The following is a 24,840-nucleotide window of genomic DNA, read 5'->3' on the forward strand; positions in this document are numbered from 1 at the left end:
TTAAAGAGCCAAAATAACGCTCTCTGTACTAGTGATGCAGCCCCATGTCTTTTGTCAGAAAGCAGAAAAGTAAGCAAGCTAACACAAGTTGCAAACTTTCATTGTCATTCATGGGCCACAATCTTAGGTCCCATTGAGACTTGCTATCACCATGTGTGAAATTGTTACTTTTATCTCAGTGGAGGTGAGCAGAGTATCGGGCATTCAGTAAAGGCAAGGGACTACTGAAGCCTAATAAACGGTCCCTACTCAACGTGGTCCAGCAAGTTATACAGTAAAAGTGTCAAACAAAGTCTCACATTGACACGTTTCATATTAGTGCATTTACAAAAAACACAGGCACAAAGTCTTGTTGGAGCTCCATCTCCCACAGTGGTACCTCTTGGGCCCCAAACTGAGGCAACAATCCCTGTAAGTCCAACAGAAGTTGACATCACATCTTCAAGAGCAATTGTGGAACATGCCCAGTCCCTTCCTCTAGAGGAGTACAAGGTTTTAAGGTGACTCTGTAATAGACCTATCATGAGTGTTATTGCATTACTCATATTCTTTTACAGGCATTCCCACCATCAGTCTAGAAGAAATTCCCATCATCAGTCTAGAAGTAACTATAAACTGTTAAATATGATGATTTTAATTACTAGATTCTCATGTTTGAAAAATGGCATTACTTCCCTTTGCTGGGCCCCCTGCAGAAAACTTTTCGGGGGCCCCCTTCATGTCATGTTACCAAGAAACCAGCCCTGTTGTGCCCATGGACAAATGGATCTGACAGCAAAGTTGGTGGGTTCTGGGGGGATGTGGTTGCGGTCGCAGGGTTGGCTGATATGTAGTTACGCCACTGTGTATGAGGATTTCTATTGAATCTGTAATTGTGTTCCTCTGCTAGTTTATTTTTCTGTGTTAATGGACCTTCCTTCCTGTTTGAGCTTTGCAGCATTTACTCCAGGCAGCTACTTGTACATGTGTTTCTCTATATGGAGTTTCTCTATATGTGAGTGATGTATAATGTCTATAAAGCGCTGTAAGAATATAAAGAATGATTATAACATACCCTAAGGGGTACAAACACAACATTAACGCATTGATAAATAGATATTGAGAATAAATCAATAATTTTAAATTCCTTGTTTTTATAATGAGGCAAAACTCATTATAAATACCGAACAAAGTTTATAAATGTACCTACAACTGCAAGTGCTCTTAAATGGGCACAATGCACAACATATATTAACGCAATTCGAGGTACATTTTACAGGGGTCTTAAAAAAATATATAAAATCAAGGGAAATGTAAAATGATGTATGTAAAATTGGGGTTTTCTGTAAGAACTGTGTAAACTACACAAAAAAATTTAAAATGTGGGGACAGTCACATTCACAGGGAAAACAGGGATTTAAAGGAAATTGGGCAAAATTATGACGTAAAATGCAGGAAAACATACTTAAAATCTGGGTAATGCTCCCACTGAAATGCATTAAAACATGAAGGAACTGTTAAAAAATATTAAATCTGGGAAAAAGTAAAACAGTGATAAAATTTGGGTTTGACTGTACTTATGCACTACCATGTTGTTGCTAATATGACCATCCTTCCTTTTCTAATGAATGGTGTCGAGCTGTGCCCACTGACGCTGGGAAACGCTGAGATTCCCACCACCCTGGACCTGGCAGTACTTCCAGGGTACACATAGTGGGTTGGGAGGTGACGCAGCCCCCCTCTGAAAATGCTAGACGAAACTAGCAACCTAGTTGCATCACAACAGAAGCGCAACTATGTTCATTTTGACCAAACAGGCACATGTCGCAGGCTGCAATAACATTGGAATTAAGGGTAAAACATTGCATTATTGGATAAAAATCATGGTAATTTGGGCCTAAGATTTGCACACTGCTTTGTGTTCATAAAAAACTCATTTTATTATCTGCGGCAGGACTGTCAATGTCCAAGCCACCATTCAAAAGTAAACTATACCCTCCCCAACAGTGTAGGTCTCTATAAAAATAAATTGCATAAAACAGCTCATATGTAAAACCCTGCTTAATGTTTTTAGTAGTATGTGGCATTGGGTAATCCTAAATAGAAAATTGCCATTTTAAAAAACAAGGGCCGCCCCCTGGGATCCTAGGACTCACGGTGCACACAAACAAGCCAAACAAACCATACATGTTAGGTCACATGAGCCAATTAACAGACAGAGTTCTGTCTTTTGCTTCCACACTTCTTCCTGTTACAGTAAGAGCTGCAGTATTTCTGGTCAGGTGATCCCTGAGGCAGCATCACAAAATGGTGGCTCAAGGCAAGAGATGTAAGGACAATATTTACTTAAATATATATTCCAGTTTGGTAAGATTCTTTAATATGTTACTTAATTTGATATAAACTATCTGTTGTTTAAGTATTAATTTTGGGGGTATAGTTTTCCTTTATAAAACATATGCCTATTACTTTATCGTTATATGTAAACACAAATCCCTAGACCTGCCCCTATGCATTTAATGATCCCAGCGTTGCCCTTTAGGAGGGGCCATTGTCTGACAGATACGGTCAACGGCAGAAAAATGTGACTTGGCATTTTGCATCTGGCACATCGCATTGCTGACATAACTGCTTATTGGCTCCCCCCCCCCTAAATGGAAGGGCTAAGTGGTTCCCCTGGAAACCATGAACCAGTTGGAAGCGAGTGTTGAAATGCTTCATTTCTAGCAGCTGTAAAAACCCCAGAGTTCCAGACGTAGATGATGTGGAGCATTTCCTGAAGAAAAGCTTCAGTATCGCTGCTCTCTTTCTGAGAACCTTTTTTTTAGCTAGTTTCTCATTTTTCCATTATTTGGCTCATACTCGGTGTTCTAAACCAAAACAACCATGTGCGGTAAGTAGAATTCTTTTGTTTTTTTTTAAATATATTTCTTCTTCTGCTGCTTAGCGAAAGACAGTGAAAAGTTCAGTTAGATGTGTTATGTGGGGAGATGGTTATGTTTTATGATACTGAATTACTGAGCAATCTCCTAGGGTAACATTTCCAACTTTCTTTGAGTTTTTTGGCCACTCACAATCATCTGTCAGAATGAACCTCCGCTGCCTGATATCATGCTGCGTTTATAAAGGGGACAGAGAAGCATTTGCCAGTTTTTATAATGTTATTAGAGAATAAAACATTGCACGGACAGAGTTCACCGCAGTGATCCCATTTTTTAAATAAGGAACGTGACATTACTGACTGTTGAAAGGGGGAAGAATACTTCTCATAGAATATATCAGCCCCCACTTCTCTGGCAGGGAAGCAGGAATGTGTGCAAAAGGTTTTTCTGCTTTAGCTGGCACATTTATTCATAAAAACATATGATTATTTATTTGCCTGTCCGCTGAGATTTGTTGTTTTTTTTTAGGAGTTTGCTTGACAGGGCACCAGTTTATAGTAGTGTAAGATGTAAAAACATACATAGGGGAAACTGCTCTGAACTTTTATTATTGATGAATAAATAACTAGTTCATGCAGCCCTTAATAACAACCACCAATAGTTTGTGATACAGATATGGTTATCCAGAAAGCAACCGAATTACAGGAAAACCATTTCCTATAGACTTAATTTTAAGCAAATCAGTCTATTTATTTTTCTTTGTAATAATAAATCTGGAACTTGATGGTAATTAATCTGCTAATGTGAAAACCCCCTTCCACTACCCTCCATAGAGCCCCCTCCCTGTTTCTGCCCCGCATAGTGCATTTGTGAAAAATGTGCCCCTAATTGTGAAACTTACATATCTGAGCAGAGTAGCCCAGAGTAGAGCAGCGAAGCTCAAGGGCGCCATCTTCCGTATCTTGGTTTTCTTCCATGAGGGAACACCGACACTGAGATGCTTGGCGCATGCTCTGGAAACTCCGTAAATGGTCAAAGGGAAGGAAGAGGATCTAAAGAAAACTAAGATGCGGAAGATGGCGCCCTTGAGCTTCGCTACGTTACTCTGCACAATTAGGGGCATCTGTATATATACAGGGTAAGCACAAAAGTTGTGTAACCCAGCATGCACTAACCTTGGGATCACCACTCAAACCCTGAAGCATTTTGCCAGTGTTTCCAGCCCACAGAAATATAAAATATTACCAGTCCCACACCTTGTGTCTCATACCTCTTTCTCCTTTAAGATTGGAAGCTCTACTGAGTAGCACCTTCTTTCCCTCCTGTATCGATCCATTTCTGTATGCAATTAAAGGGTTTGTTCACCTTTAAATATACTATACTATAGGGTAATAATTTGAGACAATTTTAATTATTTAGTGTTTTATTCAGCAGCTCTCCAGTTTGCAATCTGGTTGATAGGGTCAAAATTGTCCTAGCAACCATGTATTGATTTGAATAAGTCACTGAAATATGAACAGTAGAGGGCTTGCATAGAAAGAGTAATAAAAAGTAGCAAAAAAAAAGACTTTGTAGCCTTACAGAAAATTATTTTTTTAAATGGGGTCAGTGGCCCCCATTTGTAAGCAGTAATGAGTCAGAAGAAGAAGGCAAATAATTCAAAAACTATAAAAAGAAAAAATGAAGACCGGTTGAAAATTGCTTTGAATTAGCCATTCTATAACATACTAAAATTAACTTAATGGTGAACTACCCCTTTAATATGTTTGATTTATATACCCTTCTATTGCACCGCACTGTGGAATATATTGGTGCATTATACATACATGGTAATAATAATAATAATTACTACTTATTACTAACATTAATATTAATACGAATAGGGATCCCTATGCTAATCAGTCCCAGACTCATTAATCATTTGTGAAGTATAATCATATTATTATTTTCAGATACTGTGCATGATTTACTGGCAGCTGGCAACATTGCAGTGCTCTGTGAGGATAGGGGTGTGCCCACAAATGCTATAGACTTGGTAGAAACCCTAGGAAATAAACATCAGAGAATCACAGCAAATGTGCTACTCACCTCCTCAATGTAAAATCCCTCCTTGTGTCAAACATGATCTGCCTTATTATTTTTATCCTTTCTACATGATGATGTGAAAACAATACGAAACATGGCTGGAACCTCAAGAGAATTTAAAAGAACTAAAAGACATGTTAAAGGGTGTAGAGTATTTAAATTAAAAAAAAGTAAAACCAAACTAGAATCCACAATTGGATCTTATTTATTATTTAAAAAAAAGCACGGGCTAATTCTAGTGCAGACCACAGAAACTTCCAAATAGGATAAGGACCTCTCCCACTGACATATACAACCTCGGCAGGTCTGAGATGGAGTATTTTTAAATTCTGACTTTTTCTATCCTCGGGGTATAATAAATTCACAAAAAATTTGGATTTTATAATTTTTTGGATTCGGACTGTAATAAATAACCCCTATAGTTTACATGTGATGGCTTCGTTTCTATAAAAACACAACAGCAGCATTCGTCCTAATTTGTATAAAAGAGGATTTCATGCTTGTAGTGAGCTGCGAATGGGATTATCACCAACTGATTTGTATTTTAAAGCTAAATGCATCTGTTATCTGCTATGCAATGTGAGTTCTACAGGCTAACAAAGAATAAGAAGAATCCTGGGAAAAAATCTCTGCACGTTGTAAGGAGACCCCCTTCTACCCACAACTAGGGTTGCCACCTGGCTGGTATTTTACCAGCCTGGCTGGTAAAAATGATGGTTGATCCCAATGTTATTAATAGGTAAAAAAGATAAATATATAGGAAGGCTGGTATTTTTTTCCAGAAAAAGTGGCAACCCTACCCCCAACTGTCCAGGCATGTAAGTTAGGGAACAATGCTGCAACAGCCTATGGGAAGCCAAGTAAAGGGCTAGTCTACACCTCCCAACAATGGACCCTGCGGGGCTGTGGCTCACACAGGCTTTTTCTATCCATGTTGAGGTGCAGAGTTCATAAAGACCAAGGGCAAACGTGCTCTCTGCATTAGCAATAATGGTAGTGCTTTTGTGTTCTTTATTGCTCTTGTACTGCCCCTGGCGTTAATCCCTAATATGTTGCCCAGTTCAGAAAAAAATCATGTGATATACTTACATGGGACCAAAAGGACTTACAGCTGATCTAAGGTGGCTTTGAGTAGTAGTATCACAGCAGACAGTACCTATTTTGAAGACTATATATATAATTTTTTAAAATAACTAATGCAGGGCTCATACTTTCCTGTAAACTTTTTTTGCTGAGAATATGGAAATATAATGAGTGCAACTTTAGTGATGAATGGTATTTTAGTTTATACTATATTACTCATTTCCCATTACAATGTCAAATTATAAAAGCACATATGTAAATGTACTTCACATATAAATTGCAACATATCACAAATATCTGAAATGGGATTAGATTAAAAAAAAAAAAGAAAAAAAAAACCCTTCTGGATTAAGTAATGTACTGTTACTCATTTCAGGAAATTCCTGTAAAACTGGTAATTTAGAATAGGATGAAGTAAAGACAGACTGCATCACCAAGATCTTTGAAGGGAATGGTTATTAGTATCAGCTTACAGCAACGAGGGACTTTAAACATCTGGATCTTGACCTCCTTCCCCTCTGTAGTATATATCTGTTTGTTATATTGCACTGCGTGGTCATGTTAGACTAGAGGTACAGATTGCAATAAATAAATAGTAACTCATCATTTAGCAGTCACACTCTTTAACAAGTTTAAAATACAATTTTGTTTGGAGTCAGCGCTAATTGTATTTTTTTTTGCCATAACCCAAAAAGTTAGTTCCATTAGACTGGAGTTCTTGATGGCAGAAAAGGCCGGGGAGGGCCAATCTTACAGCAGACTCCCAAAACAGTCAGGGATCCCCTGTCATCAGGCCCCCCTGCGGTTGCAAGGTCTGCTGTATGGTAGTTACACCACTGTTTATAGAACTTATACAACTGAAAATGTAATGAATCAAGGCATAATGTGCCTCATTATTATAATGTATTGTATCTGCATGCTGTTTTCCTGCAGGGAATTAACCCTCGATATTCGACTAGGAACTAAAATCCGTCGACTTCGAAGTCGAAGGATTTAGCGCAGATAGTTCGATCGAACGATCGAAGGATAATCCTTCGATCAAAAAAAGTTAGCCAAGCCTATGGGGACCTTCCCACATTGACTTCGGTAGCTTTTAGATGGCGAACTAGGGGGTCGAAGTTTTTTTTAAAGAGACAGTACTTCGACTATCGAATGGTCGAATAGTCGAACGGTTTTTACTTCGAATCCTTCGATAGTCGTAGTCGAAGGTCGAAGTAGCACATTCGATGGTCGAAGTAGCCCAAAAAAAACTTCGAAATTCAAAGTTTTTTAACTTCGAATCCTTCATTCGAAGTTAGTGAATCGGCCCCTTAATTCAAACTTGAATGCTTTTTTTAAAATCTATGACCATGATATTTTATACAGACTTAGGATCCATTCTAATTTCCAAATTAAGGGACAGCCATCTCCCATAGACTCCATTTTTATTCAAATAATTCAAAATGTTTAAATTGATTTCCTTTTCTATGTAATTATAAAACAGTACCATGTACTTGATCCCCCCCTAAGCTTTAATTAATCCTTAATGGAGAAATAACAATCCTCTTGTGTTTATTTATGTTTAATTGATTTTTTAGTAGATGCTGTTCCAAATTATGGAAAAATTCCTTTGTGGTTTCTAAAACCACAAAATGTTGATAAATAGGCCTCCTCGTGTTTCTTTATAGATAAGCTCTTCCCTAGTTTAATCTGGAGCCTAAAACTGTACTACATACTCAAGGTGAGGCCTTACCAGGAATATATAAATAAACAACATGTTTTTCATTCTTCAGTCAATGCGCTTTTTAATACAAAACAGTACTTCATTCGCTTTAGTAGATACTGGTTGACACTGCCAATAGTTGACAATTCTGTTATCCATAAAAAACCCAAACCCTTCTCATTTACCCACAATTCCATGTAGCCTTTATTTATTTGCATATATTTGCTACCCAGTTCTCCAGTTTAGTCAAATCTCTGTAAAGTGGCAACAGCCTGCATGAAACTTTTTGCTCAGTTTAGTATCATCAGATTTTACTTACTATGTTGACCTCCAGATCGCTACTAAAATTCTCCAATATCTCAGCCACATGCCAGACATCAAATAATCTGGAAAGATTAAGTTGTTTGGAAACCACAAAGCTAAGCTCTCTTAGTACCTTGGGGTGAATACCTTTGCTTATTTTCTGTAATCTTTCTTGAACTTCCTCCAGGGTCTATCAGCCATCAATACTTAAATTAACTGGAGTAGATCTATTAAAAAGTCTTTATTAAAATGTTTTCAGATGTGTAGATGGAAGAAGAAAACATTGTTAAAATCTGTGCCTTCTCCCTGCATTCATCAGCTCTCTGATACCAATGGTCCCACACACTCTTGCTTTAATGCTCTACTACAAGTATGGGACCTATTCTCCAGAATGCTTGGGTCCTAATTTTTTTATGGATAAGGGTTCTGTAATTTGGATCACCTAAGTCTACTAAAAATCATTTAAACATAAAATACATATATTTTAAATAAACCCAATAAGATTTTGCATGAAATAAAGATCCTTAGCTGGGGTTAAGTATAAGGAACTTATATATAACTTTTTTTTTTATAACAGAGAAAATGGAAATTATTTTAAATAATTACAATTACTGTTTGATTAAAATGGATTCTATTGGAGTTAGGCTTCTTGTAATTCTGAATTTTCTGGATAAGACATCCCATATCCATATTAATATATTTCCACAAAACTATTTAAGCTTTGTATTACTCCTTGGTGCAATGCCCATCTCATTTTCACATTTTGCTTGTTTTTTACAAGCCACTAGGGCACATTAACCAGAAAAACTATAATCCTGGAGTTGGAACATTTGATTCTCTAAAGAAATAGACTTACACTGGATACTAGGAATCATCAGTCACATGGAGAGGCAACTCTATTTACTGAGTGTGCCCAGAAACATATAGATAATGTACATCATACATAGTTTAGATAGCAAACCTAAGCAGGTTATTAATTAATAGAAGACATTTTTGACCATATATTTGTTTTCATATACATAACACACGCAGTAGTAGGAATACCAATAATTAGGGATTTTGCAATACTCACAGCTTTATATGTTTAGGCAAAAGATTATACATAGAAGCTCAGATTTATCAAGGAAGCTTGTTTTCCAAAAGAGTGGCCAGCTTCACAAATTAAAATCCTTAGAAAAGTGGCCTTATATTGTTAGATGAGTGTTTGAATGAGGTTTAAGCCCATCCAGATATGTGCATTTGTTAATTAACAAACATGCAAGCCACTGATACCTTGAACGGGAAGTATGAGGAATTCTTTGGAGGATGGCCTAGGCTACCTATGGGTAATAAGTAGCAAGCAATGCCAGATAGCATCAGCAAGGGTTAGCAAGATATTATCCTGTACTAAATCCTCCCGTGATTCTACACACTTTACAAAGTACTGGTAAGGCCCCATCTAGAGAATGCTGTGAGGTTTTGGTCCCAAGTGCTCAAAAAGCATATTATTAATGGAAGAGAAAGTACAAAACTACAAATTGAAAGGGTATTTTATATCTTAGTTATGAGGAAATGGTCCTGTTTACGCTGGACACTAAGCAGGGATTGGTCTGTTTAAACGCACATTGCTATTTAAAGTTTGTGTCAATGTACTTTGTTTCACCCTTGAAAAAGGTCCTAATGGGGGCCGAAACGTTGGACCCTGATACTATGCAATAAACAGACAACGTTTTTTTTTACAAAGGGAGTGCCAATTTGAAGATATTTGGTGTATAAATTTTATAACTGAGCACCCCTATCCTTAAAGACACATTGAGCCTTGGAGTGCGGATACAGCAGATTATTTCAGCAAAAGCAAGGGCATCCATTCAGAAAGTTATTTCCTAATTATCATATATTAATAAAATTATAAATGCTGTACTGTCATTTTGTCTTGTTTAACATTTAGCATTAACAGAAGAAATACATCTCTTTTTTTCTGTAGGAATATTTGCATACCTGAACTATTGTGTTCCCCGCACTAGAAAAGAGATCATGGAAACACTCATCAAAGGCCTCCAGAGACTTGAGTATAGAGGATATGATTCAGCAGGTACAGTAAAAATTGTTAAAGATGGAATGTGTTACATTGGTATACCAGTATTTTTAGTTGAAAAAGAGCTCACTTTCCTTTTTTCAGATTGAATAAAAAAGACAAAAGAATAATTGGACCCAAGAAATATTGGGCAAAATAATTTCAATGTGTAATTCCTTCCTGCAGCTTTCATGTACATTTTAACTAAACACAACCACTGATAAAAGATTCACAGAAATAAACAATGAAGGAACAAAAAAAGAAGTAAAACATACATAGAAAGTAATAAGGAAGATAAGTATATAAATGAAGCAATCTGTGTTTTTAAGAAAATGGTTTCCAGAAGGAGACGGTCCCACTGCGAGTGGGCCAGTCTGATGCTGATCTTATATACTATACCATATGTTAGGTATGCACACTCAAAAACATTTTCCTTCATTCAGCTTTTTGGTCTCAGCTTAAAAGCAATGATTTCTAATGAAATGATTTATAAATTAAAAAAAACACCTTCGGTAGGCACTGTGGACAACTAGATGAAAGACCTGTGTGAAAATGAAGCATTGCAATTTAAAACCTGAAATTTAAATCTATGGATCAATTTTTATGAATCTTTTTTAGATCTTTTGCAAAATAGGGAATTTATAAACACGTTTTTATTCTTTTTTCTTGATTCTAGAATTGCTCTGTTGTATTTTCTTTTCTCTTTGTACTTACAACAATTTATTTTTTTGTTAATTGAATTTTTGTTGTATGCACTTGCAGTTATCACTGTATATTAATGATTATGGTAATTGTCATAAATGACATTGTACTTTACTGCATAAAAAATCCTTTAATTCACCCCCACCATCTACCCATTATGCCCCTTGTTGTGATCTCATTCTTAGTTCTTAATTTGAAAATGTATTTAATTTAAAACTAAAAAGATAAATATATTATCTTTCTTTTCTTCGAATGTAAAATCTACTTTTTTTGCTATGAAGTATATATTGATTTTTTTTTTACCCAAAATCTGTCTGTAGAGTTAGTTTAATAAATAAAATGAAAGTGTCATTAGTTTCGGTTTTATTCACTGTCTAGTCAGGCCCGGATTTGTGGAAAGGCCACCAAGGCCCGGGCCTAGGGCGGCAGGATTTTAGGGGGCGGCATGCTGCCCAACCACACCCATATTAGTTCAAAAACACTTGGGATGCCACAATCCCCATTTCTCCAGTCCCGATGCTAAAAATAATAAAGGCTAGGAGACAGGGGCGGTGAATGGCAGTGAGCCTAGGGGCGCCCGCTATGTAAATCCGGTCCTGTGTCTAGTACAACAAATACCACAGACTATATAGGTTAAAATAATAAGCAGAATGCATGACAATTAAAACCATATGGGGGCTATGAAATAACAGGCATTATGATTGCCCAGGAGCAGTTACCTATAGCAAATAATCATATTTCAAAACAAACGTCTTATTGGTTTCTATGGGTTACTGCTCCTGGGCAAATTCAGTCCCTTTTATTACATAAGGGGGGGTATGTATATTGCACTCAAAATATAGTCAAATAAAATGCAGTACGTGGTAAAATCACTAAAATCAAATAAAAACATTCAAAGCAATAAAAATATTTTTGCATGGTGATTCACAGTAGCCTTAGTCTTAAAACAAAAAATACACAACAAAGTTAACACAAAAGCGTGTGTTCACTTGCTATACTTTGGGGCAGATTTATCAAGGGTCGAATTTTGATGTTTTTTTTGAACCATAACTTTGAAATTTGAATAAAAAAAGACCAACCAAAATGTATTAAAAAAAATCTAAGGTTTTTTTTTGCAGGGTGAATAGGCTGTATTAGATTGTTCGAATTGAAGTAAGATCGTATTCGATCGAATTCGATTCAAAGTATTTTCAAAAAAAAACTTTGATCTTTCAAAGTCCCCCAATTGACTCCAAATAGATTCTAGGAGGTCCCCCATAGGCTAAAACAGCATTTCACCTCGAAATTCGACCCTTGATAAATCTGACCTTAACAGTTTGTTTTACCACTACTATGAATTTATGCTCACTTGGTTAGAATCAAGTACAATATAGTTTTTTATTATTATAAAGACAAAGGAAATAATATTATAATATTATTTGATCAAAACGGACTCTATTAGAGAAGGTCCTCTATTAATTTTATACTCTGAATATTGTGTTCCCAGAGACGTAATCCCATACTTGGATTTCTCCTGCATTTCTATCTACACTCTATTTACGTTATTATCGTATATTGACAGGTGTGGCAGTGGATATAGAGAAGCACATCAGATTGATCAAAAAGAAGGGAAAAGTGAAGGCTTTGGATGAAGAGCTCCACAGTATGTCAATAATTGTTTAAAAGAAAATACATTAAACAGAACTATAAAAATGTGTAATGTAATATATGGATATTCACACAGAAAGCTGGGTTGTATTAGTCTAATGTTAGGTCAAGGTTAATATCATTAGCCGCCACTTACCATTACTCTATTAAAGGACAAAGTAAATGTAAATGGCATGGGGGGTGGCATTATTTAGCTTTATTAATCATGTCTGTTCTGCCACTCCTTGAAAACTTATTTTGACCTGCACTGTTCTCAAACCTGCCCATGGTGTAATGCCAATATTTCATGTCCTCCTACAATTTTTTGATCAAGATGTTTAGATGCCAATCACGAAGAGCAAGAAAATGTTCCTTCTGTTTTTAGAGTGGTGTATGTGCATTTATGTGCATTTGATGTTATATATATAGGAGATTAGATTATAAAGCCAAACAATGGCTGTTTTATTTATTAGCTCACTGAATTAATTTTATACAGAGCAAGAGGAAACCGATTTAAAGGATGAATTTGAGACACATTTTGGAATTGCACATACACGCTGGGCAACACATGGAGTACCTAATGCCGTCAACAGCCATCCTCAGCGATCTGATAAGAATAACGGTAACACATTTTTAACATAATATTCTAATAGCCTCGTATACCCAGGGAATTTTTGATTTATTGGATTTCTTAATATCCTATTTAGTTTTAAACTGGGCCCGAGAACTGTGTACCATTTTGTTATGTTCTCAAGCATTTCCCTGTGAAGGATTCTTAGTTTCATAGCAGATGAGCTTGAAAAACACATACCATCAAGTTCAAACATTTGTCCAAGTGAAACCTCCCTAAATTCTAGTTAATCCAGAGGAAGGTGAAAAAACTTCCATCCCAGTATGTCATGTACCTGCCAGTAAAAACAGTTTAGGGAGATGATTCCACAATGTCTCTCTGTTCAAGGGCTTTCCTTGTGTCCTTTGCAAAGAGTTACGAGTGAATAACCATCAGAAATGTTATTAAATCCCAACTTTATATGTATATTTATAATTACATAGAAATTTGGTGTGAAAGAAAAACATCAAATGACCCCTAGCACATACATATTGTACACATATACACACCAATTTATACACTCACATAAATACATATGAAAAGACTGTAGATTTTGGTACAACCTCACTGTCCTCACCACCCTGTACCTTTGTTTACTTTAGCTTTTTCTAATCTGTTTTGACTTCCTCCTGCAATGCAAATGCGTGTTTTTTCTTACCAACCTCAACATTTCTATCAAGCCATAAGGCTACTCCTTTTCTTCAACTGCAGTGATGTAAAAGCAAATATGCATTGTATTAGTTATATTATATATGGATATGTCAGTAGATTAGTCAATATTAACAATTGTATCTTACATTACAGAATTTGTAGTCATCCATAACGGCATCATTACAAATTATAAAGATTTGAGGAAATTTTTGGTAAGTGTTTTGAATATCATGAAGTAACATTTTAATTAAGAAAACATGCAGGTTGTAATGATATCGACAAATAATTTGTACCTAGCAGTATACAGTGTTTCTAACACAGATAACTAAGCGTATTAGAAGAAGGAAACTGCAAGCCCCCCCAAACGATTCGAACGATTTAATCGATCGATTGAACGATTTTCAAAAAAAAAAATACTTCTACTTTTTAAAACTTAGCCAAATTTTGGCTATAGGTTGGCGAAGTGTCGAAGTCGAAGTTTTTTAAAGAGTACATCGATTTTCAAATGGTCGAATATTCAAAGTATTTTCAATTAGAATTGAAGTCGAATTTGGCCTATTCAATGGTTGAAGTACCCAAAAAATACTTTGAAATTCGAAAATTCACTTAGACCCTTAGTAAATCTGCCCCTTAAAATTTTGTTTTAGAATATATGCTTTTTAAGTTTTTTATTCCTTTAATGACCATTTGAACTATATATTTACAGAATTTTAAAGGAATACTGTTATGACATGACTTACCACTTTTTATTTACACAAGCTTTAACAGCATGCAAACATTTTTGTCCAAGTATCATATTGTATACTGTATTTCGTTTTTCGAATTCATGGTTTCAGTATATTCTGCCTTAACTACTGTATGTTTGATCTCGTTGGCTCAGTTTAAGGGCTAGCAACACTAAAGTGAATACTTTGGGGATCTGTTAATTATGGGTTTGTGCAAGTACTGGAGAGTTTCAATTGCATCCCCTATACAAGTCCCATAATTAATCGAGTTTTCCACCGATCCGATTAAATCGTGCTTTTTTAATAATAAATATGGTAAAATCGTGGATTCTAGTTTTACTTTAAAAAATCTGAAAAATTCCGATTTTGATAAATATCCCCCTCAATGCCCAGTTTGTGTTTTACAGCAGATTTAAAAACAACACAAAAACAAAAAAATCAATAAACAGGAATTTTAACAAAAAAACAAGCACAAACAATTTTACTGTACTTTTGCAGTTACCTTCTAATAAATGTCTACAATTCTTTGATTAGGAATCGAAAGGTTACGACTTTGAATCAGAAACAGATACCGAAGTGATCCCTAAACTGCTAAAATATGTCTATGACAATAGGGAAACCGACGATATCAGATTTTCAACATTAGTCGAGAGAGTTATTCAGCAACTTGTAAGTAAATATCCATTATTTTATTGGGTGGTGCATTATATATCTTGATATCATTTGTTATAATGTAAACTAATGTAAAGACTATTAGCTGTATGGAAATAAAGTATGCAAAAAAGCATGAGTCTTTAGATAGGATGGTCTTCAAAATAATATTAAAAGACCTGTATTCAGCTTATTTTATGAGTACATATACTGAGAAACAAATTTAGCCTAATCATACATACAAACTAGATTAGGATCTTCCACATTGGGTTGAAACCATCCACAAATATGATACGACTTTCCAGCTGCATAACAAAGGTATGTATTTTGGAGGAACCGGATTCCTTTTTATTTAAAGGGTTGGATCACCTTTAAGTTAACTTTTAGTATTTTATAGGCCTATATTTGCCTTCTTCTTCTGAATCTTTCAAGCTTTCAAATAGGTGTCACTGACGCCATCTAAAAACAAATGCTCTGTAAGGCTACAAATGTATTGTTATTGCTACTTTTTATTACGAATCTTTCTATTCAGGCCTCTCCTATTAATATTCCAGTCTCTTATTCACATCAATGCATGGTCGCTAGGAAAATTTGGACCCTAGCAACCAGATTGCATATATTTAAGATAATATCCCAGACAGGCAGTCAACTTGCACTATATTAACTTAGTAAACTCAGTGGGTGACTAGGTCTGAGTTGTAGGTTTGCGTTTTTGTATTTCATGCCCAGTATTCTGTTTATGTGAATTAGCAAATAATAGGTCAGTAGAAAATAAAAAAACTGGTTTAAAGATATACATATATATATAGTTATTGGTGTTAATATTCCACTGAATGAACATTTTACCACTAGAAGTTCATGTCATGCTAAGGTGGTAGAGCATTTTAACTGGGTAACTCTATTAATTCAGATAAGTTTTTAGACTGGGAAACTAGATTTTAATAGTATAATAGTCTCCTGCACAATGAGTTAATTCTGAATTTTCAAGGTTAAGGACTAGACTTTGAGATTGGCGCTGTCTGTAAAATTTTGTTTTTTGTGCAACCTCGCCCAAATTCCTAAATGAGTAACTTTTTTTCACTGCTTCTCTGCAACACTACTATTCTTAATGCAACATAGATTACAGGCAAAGAACAAATGTGATGTTATTATAATAGTTTCCAGTTAGAGGAAAGGAGATAATTATGTGTTAGTATGCCTCTTACAAAAACAGTTTGTTGCTGGCTATAGCTTACTAAGTTCAGTTGATATCACTTTGACTCTCTGTAAAAAAGTCCCAAAAACTTGGTGCCATAAATAGTTTTTAATACAAAAACATGAATTAAACATGTATGGATTTCCATATAAAGCAGCATTTTGTTTAACTACCTTATTTCCAATTCCCCAGGAAGGATCATTTGCACTGGTTTTCAAGAGCATCCATCATCCAGGTGAAGCAGTAGCAACAAGGTTGGTTCTAATAAAACAACTATATTGGTATTATTTTCTACAGATTGTTATCATCTGCACACATTTACCTAAACTTGGTGATTTTTTTGGGAATAGGCCTCTGTAATTTTTGTGCCACATACTGTATCACCATCCCAAAATCCATCCTTTTACCCCAAAGTCACTGTCCTGTACATGTGACCCATAAGACCGACCCTCTACAACAACAAATGGGGCTCTGTAAAGCAATGCATGTGATATAAATTTTGCATATGAGGAAGTGTTAAGCAGCAATAACTGGTTGAAAATCCCACCTCATTGCAATTTTCTCTCCCTATTTCACCCTACAGTTTTAAATCTCATTAAAATAAATATAACTTATATAAGAAGCAGTGATGGGTGAATTTGTCCCGTTTCGCTTCGCCACAAATCACGAAATGGGCAAAAAATTAGCGAAACGTGAATTTTGAAGCAGGCGACAATTTGCAGGCATCAAAACTGATACCGCGACAATTCCGACGCCGATAACTTTTCACGCACATTCAATGGGTGTCCGTTTAAGTGTCGCCAGTGTCTAAAGTGACGCCGGCGCCAGAATTGTCGTCGGCGTCAAAGAAACGTTGACGCTGGCTAATTTTCACAGCAATTTTGCAAATTCTCACCTGGCGAATAAATTCGCCCATCACTAATAAGAAGTTAATGTGCCCACGGGAACAATGTGATACATTTAATCAACTAATGGTTCTATGGTACACCACAGATTCTAGCCAGTTTTATTAGTTTGCATTAAAATTATAAAATAAGACTTTAATAGCTGAACAAATAATAGCAACCCCAAAGTGCAGCATACGATCAGTACAAAGATGGGCAGGGGGAGAGTTGATCCATTAAGGAAAGGAAGGGCTGATTAGAGGTGAGACTGAATGGGATGTGAATGTGCTAAATTACATGTATGGGACCTGTTATCTAGAATGCTCAGGACCTGGGGTTTTCTAGATAATGGATCTTTCTGTAATTTGGATCTTCATACCTTAAGGGGCTAAATTCAAAGGTCAAATTATTATTTTTTTTACCTCGAATTAACTCGAATGACCTTGAATTCGGATTCCAATTTGAATTTCAAATTTGAATTGGAGCTGGTGGTGCTAAACTCAAAATTTGGAGTTTTGACCAAAAAAACTATTCAAAAATTCAAATTCGAATTTATCATTTGAACCTTAGTAAATCTGCCCATAGGTCTACTAGAAAATCATGTAAACATTAAACAAAGCCAATAGGCTGGTTTTGCTTTAGATGCATTCTGGACAGGTGATCATTGTTGGAGAATCTGGGCAAATTGTCAAATTTTGACATTTAGGTTGACATTTTAATGACATTGTTAAATGGTTAAAGTTAAGTTATATAAAGTTATTAATGTTTCAGCGTTTTTCAGACTGTGAGGTTTTGAGACTGTTGCAGATGTATTGTTGGCCTAGATAGCCTCTATACCACTTCACTGAATCTATATAAATTGCCAGTCTCCTCTTTTATTGCATTATAATTATATGAGATTTTATACCATAGAAAGCATTGATACTATAGCATATACTATAGAAAACAGCTGTGTTGGCTATGATATTAAGGGGCCGATTCACAAAGGGTTGAATATCGAGGGTTAATTAACCCTCGATATTCGACTGGGAATTAAAATCCTTCGACTTCGAATATCGACGTCGAAGGATTTTAGCGTAAATAGTGCGATTGAACGATAAAATCCTTTGAATTGAACGATTCAAAGGATTTTAATCCAACGATCGAAGGAATATCCTTCGATCAAAAAAACTTAGGAAAGCCTATGGGGACCTTCCCCATAGGCTAACATTAAGTTCGGTAGCTTTTAGATGGCGAACTAGGGGGTCGGTTTTTTCTTAAAGAGACAGTACTTCGACTATCGAATGGTCGAATAGTCGAACGATTTTTAGTTCAAATCCTTTGATTCGAAGTCATAGTCGAAGGTTGAAGTAGCCCATTTGATGGTCGAAGTAGCCCCAAAAAGCACTTTGAAATTCGAAGTTTTTTTACTTCGAATCCTTCACTCGAAGTTAGTGAATCGGCCCCTTAGTGTGGGAAAAAATTATTTTGAAAGCTGAGAACCACTAATTTATAAATTCAGTGAAACATTTCTTAAGCATACCACAATTATTATTACCTCTAAATATATAATGTTTGATTATAGGAGAGGAAGTCCTCTACTAATTGGTGTGCGCAGCAAGTATAGGCTTTCTACTGAGCAGATTCCTGTTCTTTATCGGACTTGTAAGTAATTTATTATGTTTACTGAATTTTTGCTTTGAGATTAAAAAACTTGATATCGCTCATTGTCTTTCTCTTTACACATGTAGATATTCTCTAGGCTGCATACTCACATTCAATTCTAATTGAAACAGTTAATGGTAATGGAATAACTGTTAGAAATTCCTTCTCTGCATTTTTATTTCTAAATAATATTTACATTACATTTTAAATTCTACACAGTAGTGAGGGCTTAAGGTAGTGTCTAAAATGAAAAGAGAGGACCATACTCTCCCTTCCCTATCAAAAATGATAATGAAGTGCATAAATCCAGGAGCTTGGAAATGTGGATCCAAGGTTGCCTCTGAAGCAAAAAAGAAGGGCTGGAATTCCAACTGGATAAACCACCAGTTCACAAAGCCTCTGCTCATCACTGTAGCAAGAGGGAAATTAAATTCAGGGTTCGCTGGATGCAGAAGTTAACACAGGTCCTCATGTAGCATGCTGAGGATCAAGTGCAGTGGGTGGCCTAACAACACCTCTATGCCTTGCTCAAGGTGCATCCAGAACAGTAGATCTTTCTCGGCAGGACATGATGACACTTTGGCTCAGTCCTTAAGAAGGATATTAATGAGTGGAGAGATGGGCAACTAAACTGGTAATAGGAATGGAAAAAATGAAACTATAAGGAAAGACTATCAAGGTTGGGTTGTTTTCTCCAGAGAAAAGGTGCTTGTGAGGGGACAGGATTACTCTTTACAAGAAAGATAGCAGGGAATACTTTTTCCCCTAAAAGAATAAGGGCATACCTTCTGAGTTGCAGAACAAAGCTTTTCACTTTAAGCAAAGCAACTTTTTGCAGTGAGGGTGGTTAGTCTGTTATGATCACAGATTTCATTAATGCTTGATTTAATCGTTGGACAGCAATAATACCTAGGAATAGCGTAATCTCATGGGTAGAATTAGTTCTGTGCATGTATATGCACATGTGTATGTATGTACTGTATGTACAGTATATATAACTCTTGCTACTTTACTTTTGAAGCTGATGCATCCAACACAGGAGTAGGTGTCATTATGTCAGAACATTCTATTATTGCTGCTGTAATCAAACCTACCTCCATGTCTTCTCAGTTTAACCAATGTATGCAGAATTACTTTATTCAGCCCCCGTTGTTTGCTCATAAGTCTTGGTAGCCCTTGAGAGTGTTTGTGGTTTCTGTTTTCTTGCAGCATTGGTTGCAATTCTTGGTTTGGTTTATTGGCGTTGACCATAGTCTTTTAAATAGACTTTCCATAAAGGAGCACAACAGTATAAAAGTAAACTGTGCCCAGCTTTTACTCCCAAGCATACCCTAGTTGTAACTATGGTGTACTATGAGTTTCGACATTCCGCTTAATCATTTTCAGCATTACATATGGCTCGACTTCAAAATCATTGGTCATTTAGGACCAAACTGTGTGCGTGTACAGTATGTACACACACGCCTACTTATATTTATGCTAGTATATGTGAATAATATAAATACCTGGGTCTGTTTGCATGTATTTTCAACTGTAAACGTTATGACAAAATATTTTTCTCATTCTATAGGCAGTAACAGTGACAACAGAACAAATGTGCCCAGAGTAAAGAGAATTGATAGCTCAACTTGCCTTTACCCAATGGGAAATGAAAAGTCAGTGGAATTTTTCTTTGCATCCGACGCAAGGTAATTTAAAACGTTTCTGTACAAATGCATTGACTTCTCTACAGTAGTATGATCCCAGTACATTAATGTTTTGCTATGTATGGATTTAAAAATGCATTTCCTAAAGTCATTCTTGTTATGTTTTGGGTAGTCGAGGATGAGTAGAGTATAACAGTGCTTTATTAGCAGAGTCATGCAGGCATTACACACAATAACTTTCACTTTTAAGCTACCAGGAAGTATGCACAGTATAAGTATGAGTACAGTGACATCTACAGGCCATTTGCATAAACACCACAATTCTCATTTGGGAATAATCATGCATTACCAGTGTTAGGCTAATATCAAACAAGGCATTCTTCCTCCATTGTAGAAAATGAAGATTCAGCCCCCTACCACCCTATATTTTCAGCGAGAATGGAATCTTCCTTGTGTACTTAAGGTGAATTTCAGTAAAATGCTTGCAAATGGGAGCACACAAAGAGGAAATCACTGCATGTGACATTAGCAGAAGGTTAATGCAGGGCCTACAAAAAACATTAATCTTTAAATAAAAAGGATTGCTTTGCCACCAACATGGATTTATCCAGCTTAGTTACCATCAACAAAGTTCTGTTTTATTAATACAGAGATATAGGAAATGATTACATGGGGTTAAGGGACCCCATACCTGTATTTGTTTGACTGACGTAATGAATAATTACAATTGTTTCATTTTTGCAGTGCAATAATTGAACACACTAACAGAGTTGTTTTTCTGGAAGATGACGATGTAGCCCATGTCGCCGATGGGAAACTTTCCATCCACCGCATTAAACGTTTAACGGGAGATGAATCATCACGTGCTATTCAAACACTGCAAATGGAGTTGCAGCAAATAATGAAAGGTGAACAAATATTTGGAAGTCCCCATGATCCCTTCCTTTTAGGCCTCCCTCTATTCGGCCAGGGGAGCCTTGGACAATTCAAAACGAATAAATGGCAAACAGCTGCATGCAAACGACATCAGCGAATGCTAGGCATTTTGACTCCCAGGCCAGGCACACTGGGCGTCAAAATAGGCCCTGCCATTCCAAGTACGCAGAGGCCCAAACAGCCCCCTACCAGCCCAAACAGCCCCCCAGCCCACTCTATGGTAACTTTCTATGGAACCATGCAGCAGCCCCTCTGGCATTTGCCAGAACCCACAGATTGCCAGTCTGGGCCTGTGAGTGGGTCATGGGCATATATACATTCACCAAATATGTGGTCAATATTTATTAGCTTTAGAAATCCTAAGAGTAAATGGCTTTAAAAAAACCCCATAAAACTGCATAAAACCCAAAGCAACAGTCCTGGACTCTACCTGCTTTTTAAGCTTTATCAACAACCTCTGGCCTTGTGTTTTATTTTACATTCTATTCTATTCTATTTAACATTCTGTTGTGTGTTTTTCTTTTCTATAGGTAACTTCAGTGCTTTCATGCAAAAAGAAATATTCGAACAGCCAGAATCTGTTGTCAATACCATGAGAGGAAGAATCAATTATGAGACCAATACAGGTTTGTTATATTATGTTCATGTCTATTCGTTTGAGCTTTAGAGGTGCTTTTTTTATCAGTTTTTAACTGTTATTATAATGCTATTAGTGCTATTATAGTGTATATTATTAAATGTTATTGACAACATTAGTGGGCAGATTTATCAAGGGTCGAAGTGAAAATTCAAATTTCCAATTCGAATTTTCTCGTTTTTTTATGGCCAAAACTGTCAAATCCGATTAGGGAATTGTAAAATTTCGATTTGAATTTTTTTTAAAAAAATTGAATTAGATTTTTGAGATTTATCATACTCTGGCCCTTTAAAAACGCAAATTAGACTATTCGCCACCTAAAACTTGCCGAATTGCTGTTTTAGTCAATGGGAGACGTCCTGGGATCAATTTGGAGTTGTTTGCTGCCTTCCTGCCATTTGAGTTTTTAAAATTCGAATCAAATTTTTCGGGTCGATCTATGGGAGTTTTTAAAAAACTCCCATGAATTAGAAATTCAACCCTTGATAAATCTGCCCCTTTAAAAGTGGAAAAAAGCCAACTCTCTTGTCGTCTGTATAAGTGCTCTAAAGTACAAGTGCTAGCCTATTAATTTCTTCCTGTTAAAAATATTTTAACCACCCAACGTGCCTTATATAGTGATAAAGCTGGTGTATTTAATGTGTGAGCATAATTGTAAATTTGTATTCACACTGTGATTGATTTTTGATTGAGGTTTTTAAATATGGCATACTTGCAAATTCTGAATATTTATGTGCACACTTTACGTTTCAGTTACACTTCAGTTATAGTAAAAGTTAACTTAAAGGTGAACCACCCCTTTAAGCTTGTGAAGCAATTGTATAATTTAAAGTCCCTTGGCATAGCAAATCTCTATTTTGTAACTCTACTGTATATAGCTAGAGTATCAGAACTTTATTATAGCTTTATTTTATATTATAATGTTGTTGTGTTAATTGTCTAGTCTGTATACATAAATATATATATATATATATATATATATATTTATTTATTTATTTATTTTTTAAAGAAAGAAATTAATGGATTAGCACAGATACTTTTTCTTCCCTTAATACAGTTCAACTACAGCTTTTATAGTCTGTTTTGTTTTGCACCGAGTGATTCCAAGTTCAATATAATGAACAGAATTATCAGGCAGATATTTCACTTAACATCAACATTTATTTTGCATAAAGTCATACTTGGAGGCCTACAGGATCACATGAAGGAATTTAAAAGATGCCGAAGACTGATCTTGATTGGCTGCGGAACCAGCTATCATGCTGCTGTTGCTGTAAGTTTCTTCCAATCTAAATATATAAATATCTTTTTGTCATGCAATCAAATTATAGATGCCACAGAAAAAAAATGTGACCCCAGATATTACATTTGCATAGTGTTGATCATGTGTCAGAATGGAAAGCGATTACTGGCTGAAGCAGGAGATGAGCCATGCTCATGTTAAAAATTGGTACAAATAACACATTTAGAAGAGGGGAAAAGAGGAGAGACCTTAAAGGAAAAGGAAAGGTTAAAACTAAGTAAGCCATATCAGAAAGGTCCTCCTAAATATACCAGTAACCCCTCAAAGTAGTGCTGTTACTGTCTCTATCAAAAGAAACAATTCTATTGTGTACACATGGGCTTCTGTATGAGACTTCCTGCCTTCATCTTAAATCTCCTTGCCCTGGGCAAGAGCATGCTCAGTTTGCTCCTCTTCCCCCCCCCCCCTCTACTGTAATCTGAGCCCAGAGGGAGTGACTCAGGCAGAAATTGATGCCACACCAAGCTAATACTGCAGCTGCTATCTTAAACAAACAGAGAGCTTCTAAAAGCTTTTTACTCGGGTATGGTAAAACGTTCTACAGAATAAATATAGCATTCTAGCTTGCACTATTGTAGCTAATCTATTGGCAATAAAATGCCTCTGTAGCTTTCCTTCTCCTTTAAGAAGATTTGATAATTTAAAACCTCAGGCACATGTTGCACAAGGCAAGCAGCAGGAACATTGACACATTAATATAAGAGTGAGAAACTATCGCAAGTAGGAGATTTAAGGTTTTATATAATTAAAGCCTAACTTCTCTATAGCCTACAGACTTTTCAGTAGTTTTGGGATGGACTTCAGTAATGATGATGTACTGCAGACGTTAAAGGGAGGGTAAAAAGGAGAATACTGGAGTAGCTAGGCTAAAATGTAAAAAGTATCAAAATAATTTAGTGTTAACAACCTTAAAGGAAAATGAAAGCCTCCCTTCAACCTTTGGCTCCCTCCAATGCATATGTAAGACCAGTTAGTCTGAAAGGTGTGTTTCTTAGTGTACCACCTTTAAAATGCATGAGAAAATTCTCTTTATCACAGAGCTGTAGAGTTGCGCAGCCACAGGCACCATTTAGCTCAGTTGAAGGTGATTTCAACCTTGCTTTAACTCGGCATCTAATCTACCAGAAATAGAAATTACCCTGTGTACATTTCCCCCAAAGCTGCTTGGCACAAAGTTTGACAGACACTGGAAAATGGGACTGGTTTTGGTCTCTTATAAAGTAGGAACAATTTGGGCGGGGGTTCCTGATAACTAACACAATGTATACATACAAATTTCTCTTTAAAAAAAGGCTGGCCCATCAAAAACTTTTTTGTCTGGCTGAAAGTGGAGTGGAATGTACACTACCAATCTCACCTAAAAATGTGCACTGACAATTTTGAGAATTATCAAATGCACACTTAAACAACTGATTTGTTTTGGACTTGCATTTTCACAGCCATCATAAAACCCAATGTTCCTTTGCACAGTGTTATTAATTAACGTTATTAATTAAAAGTATTCTACCCAGTGTATAAAAGGTAACACATTTTGTGTTTTGTG

At 36.0% G+C, this 24,840-nt stretch overlaps 1 protein-coding gene across 1 annotated transcript in view; it reads left to right on the forward strand.

The window, feature by feature from the left end:
- The first annotated feature begins 2,614 nt into the window (after positions 1 to 2,614).
- LOC108710901 (glutamine--fructose-6-phosphate aminotransferase [isomerizing] 2) overlaps positions 2,615 to 24,840 on the forward strand; it is a 30,655-nt gene continuing 8,429 nt past the window's right edge. Inside the window, exons 1-12 of the mRNA XM_018252098.2 lie at positions 2,615 to 2,872; positions 9,998 to 10,105; positions 12,351 to 12,431; positions 12,912 to 13,037; positions 13,830 to 13,888; positions 14,936 to 15,070; positions 16,440 to 16,501; positions 18,696 to 18,775; positions 20,346 to 20,463; positions 21,166 to 21,329; positions 21,888 to 21,983; positions 23,170 to 23,267. Of these exons, the coding sequence (XP_018107587.1) occupies positions 2,866 to 2,872; positions 9,998 to 10,105; positions 12,351 to 12,431; positions 12,912 to 13,037; positions 13,830 to 13,888; positions 14,936 to 15,070; positions 16,440 to 16,501; positions 18,696 to 18,775; positions 20,346 to 20,463; positions 21,166 to 21,329; positions 21,888 to 21,983; positions 23,170 to 23,267 (1,134 nt within the window). The 5' untranslated portion in view covers positions 2,615 to 2,865. The remainder of the gene's footprint in view (positions 2,873 to 9,997; positions 10,106 to 12,350; positions 12,432 to 12,911; positions 13,038 to 13,829; positions 13,889 to 14,935; positions 15,071 to 16,439; positions 16,502 to 18,695; positions 18,776 to 20,345; positions 20,464 to 21,165; positions 21,330 to 21,887; positions 21,984 to 23,169; positions 23,268 to 24,840) is intronic.

The sequence above is a fragment of the Xenopus laevis genome, chromosome 3L, assembly GCF_017654675.1.
Source record: "Xenopus laevis strain J_2021 chromosome 3L, Xenopus_laevis_v10.1, whole genome shotgun sequence".
Lineage (NCBI taxonomy): Eukaryota > Metazoa > Chordata > Amphibia > Anura > Pipidae > Xenopus > Xenopus laevis.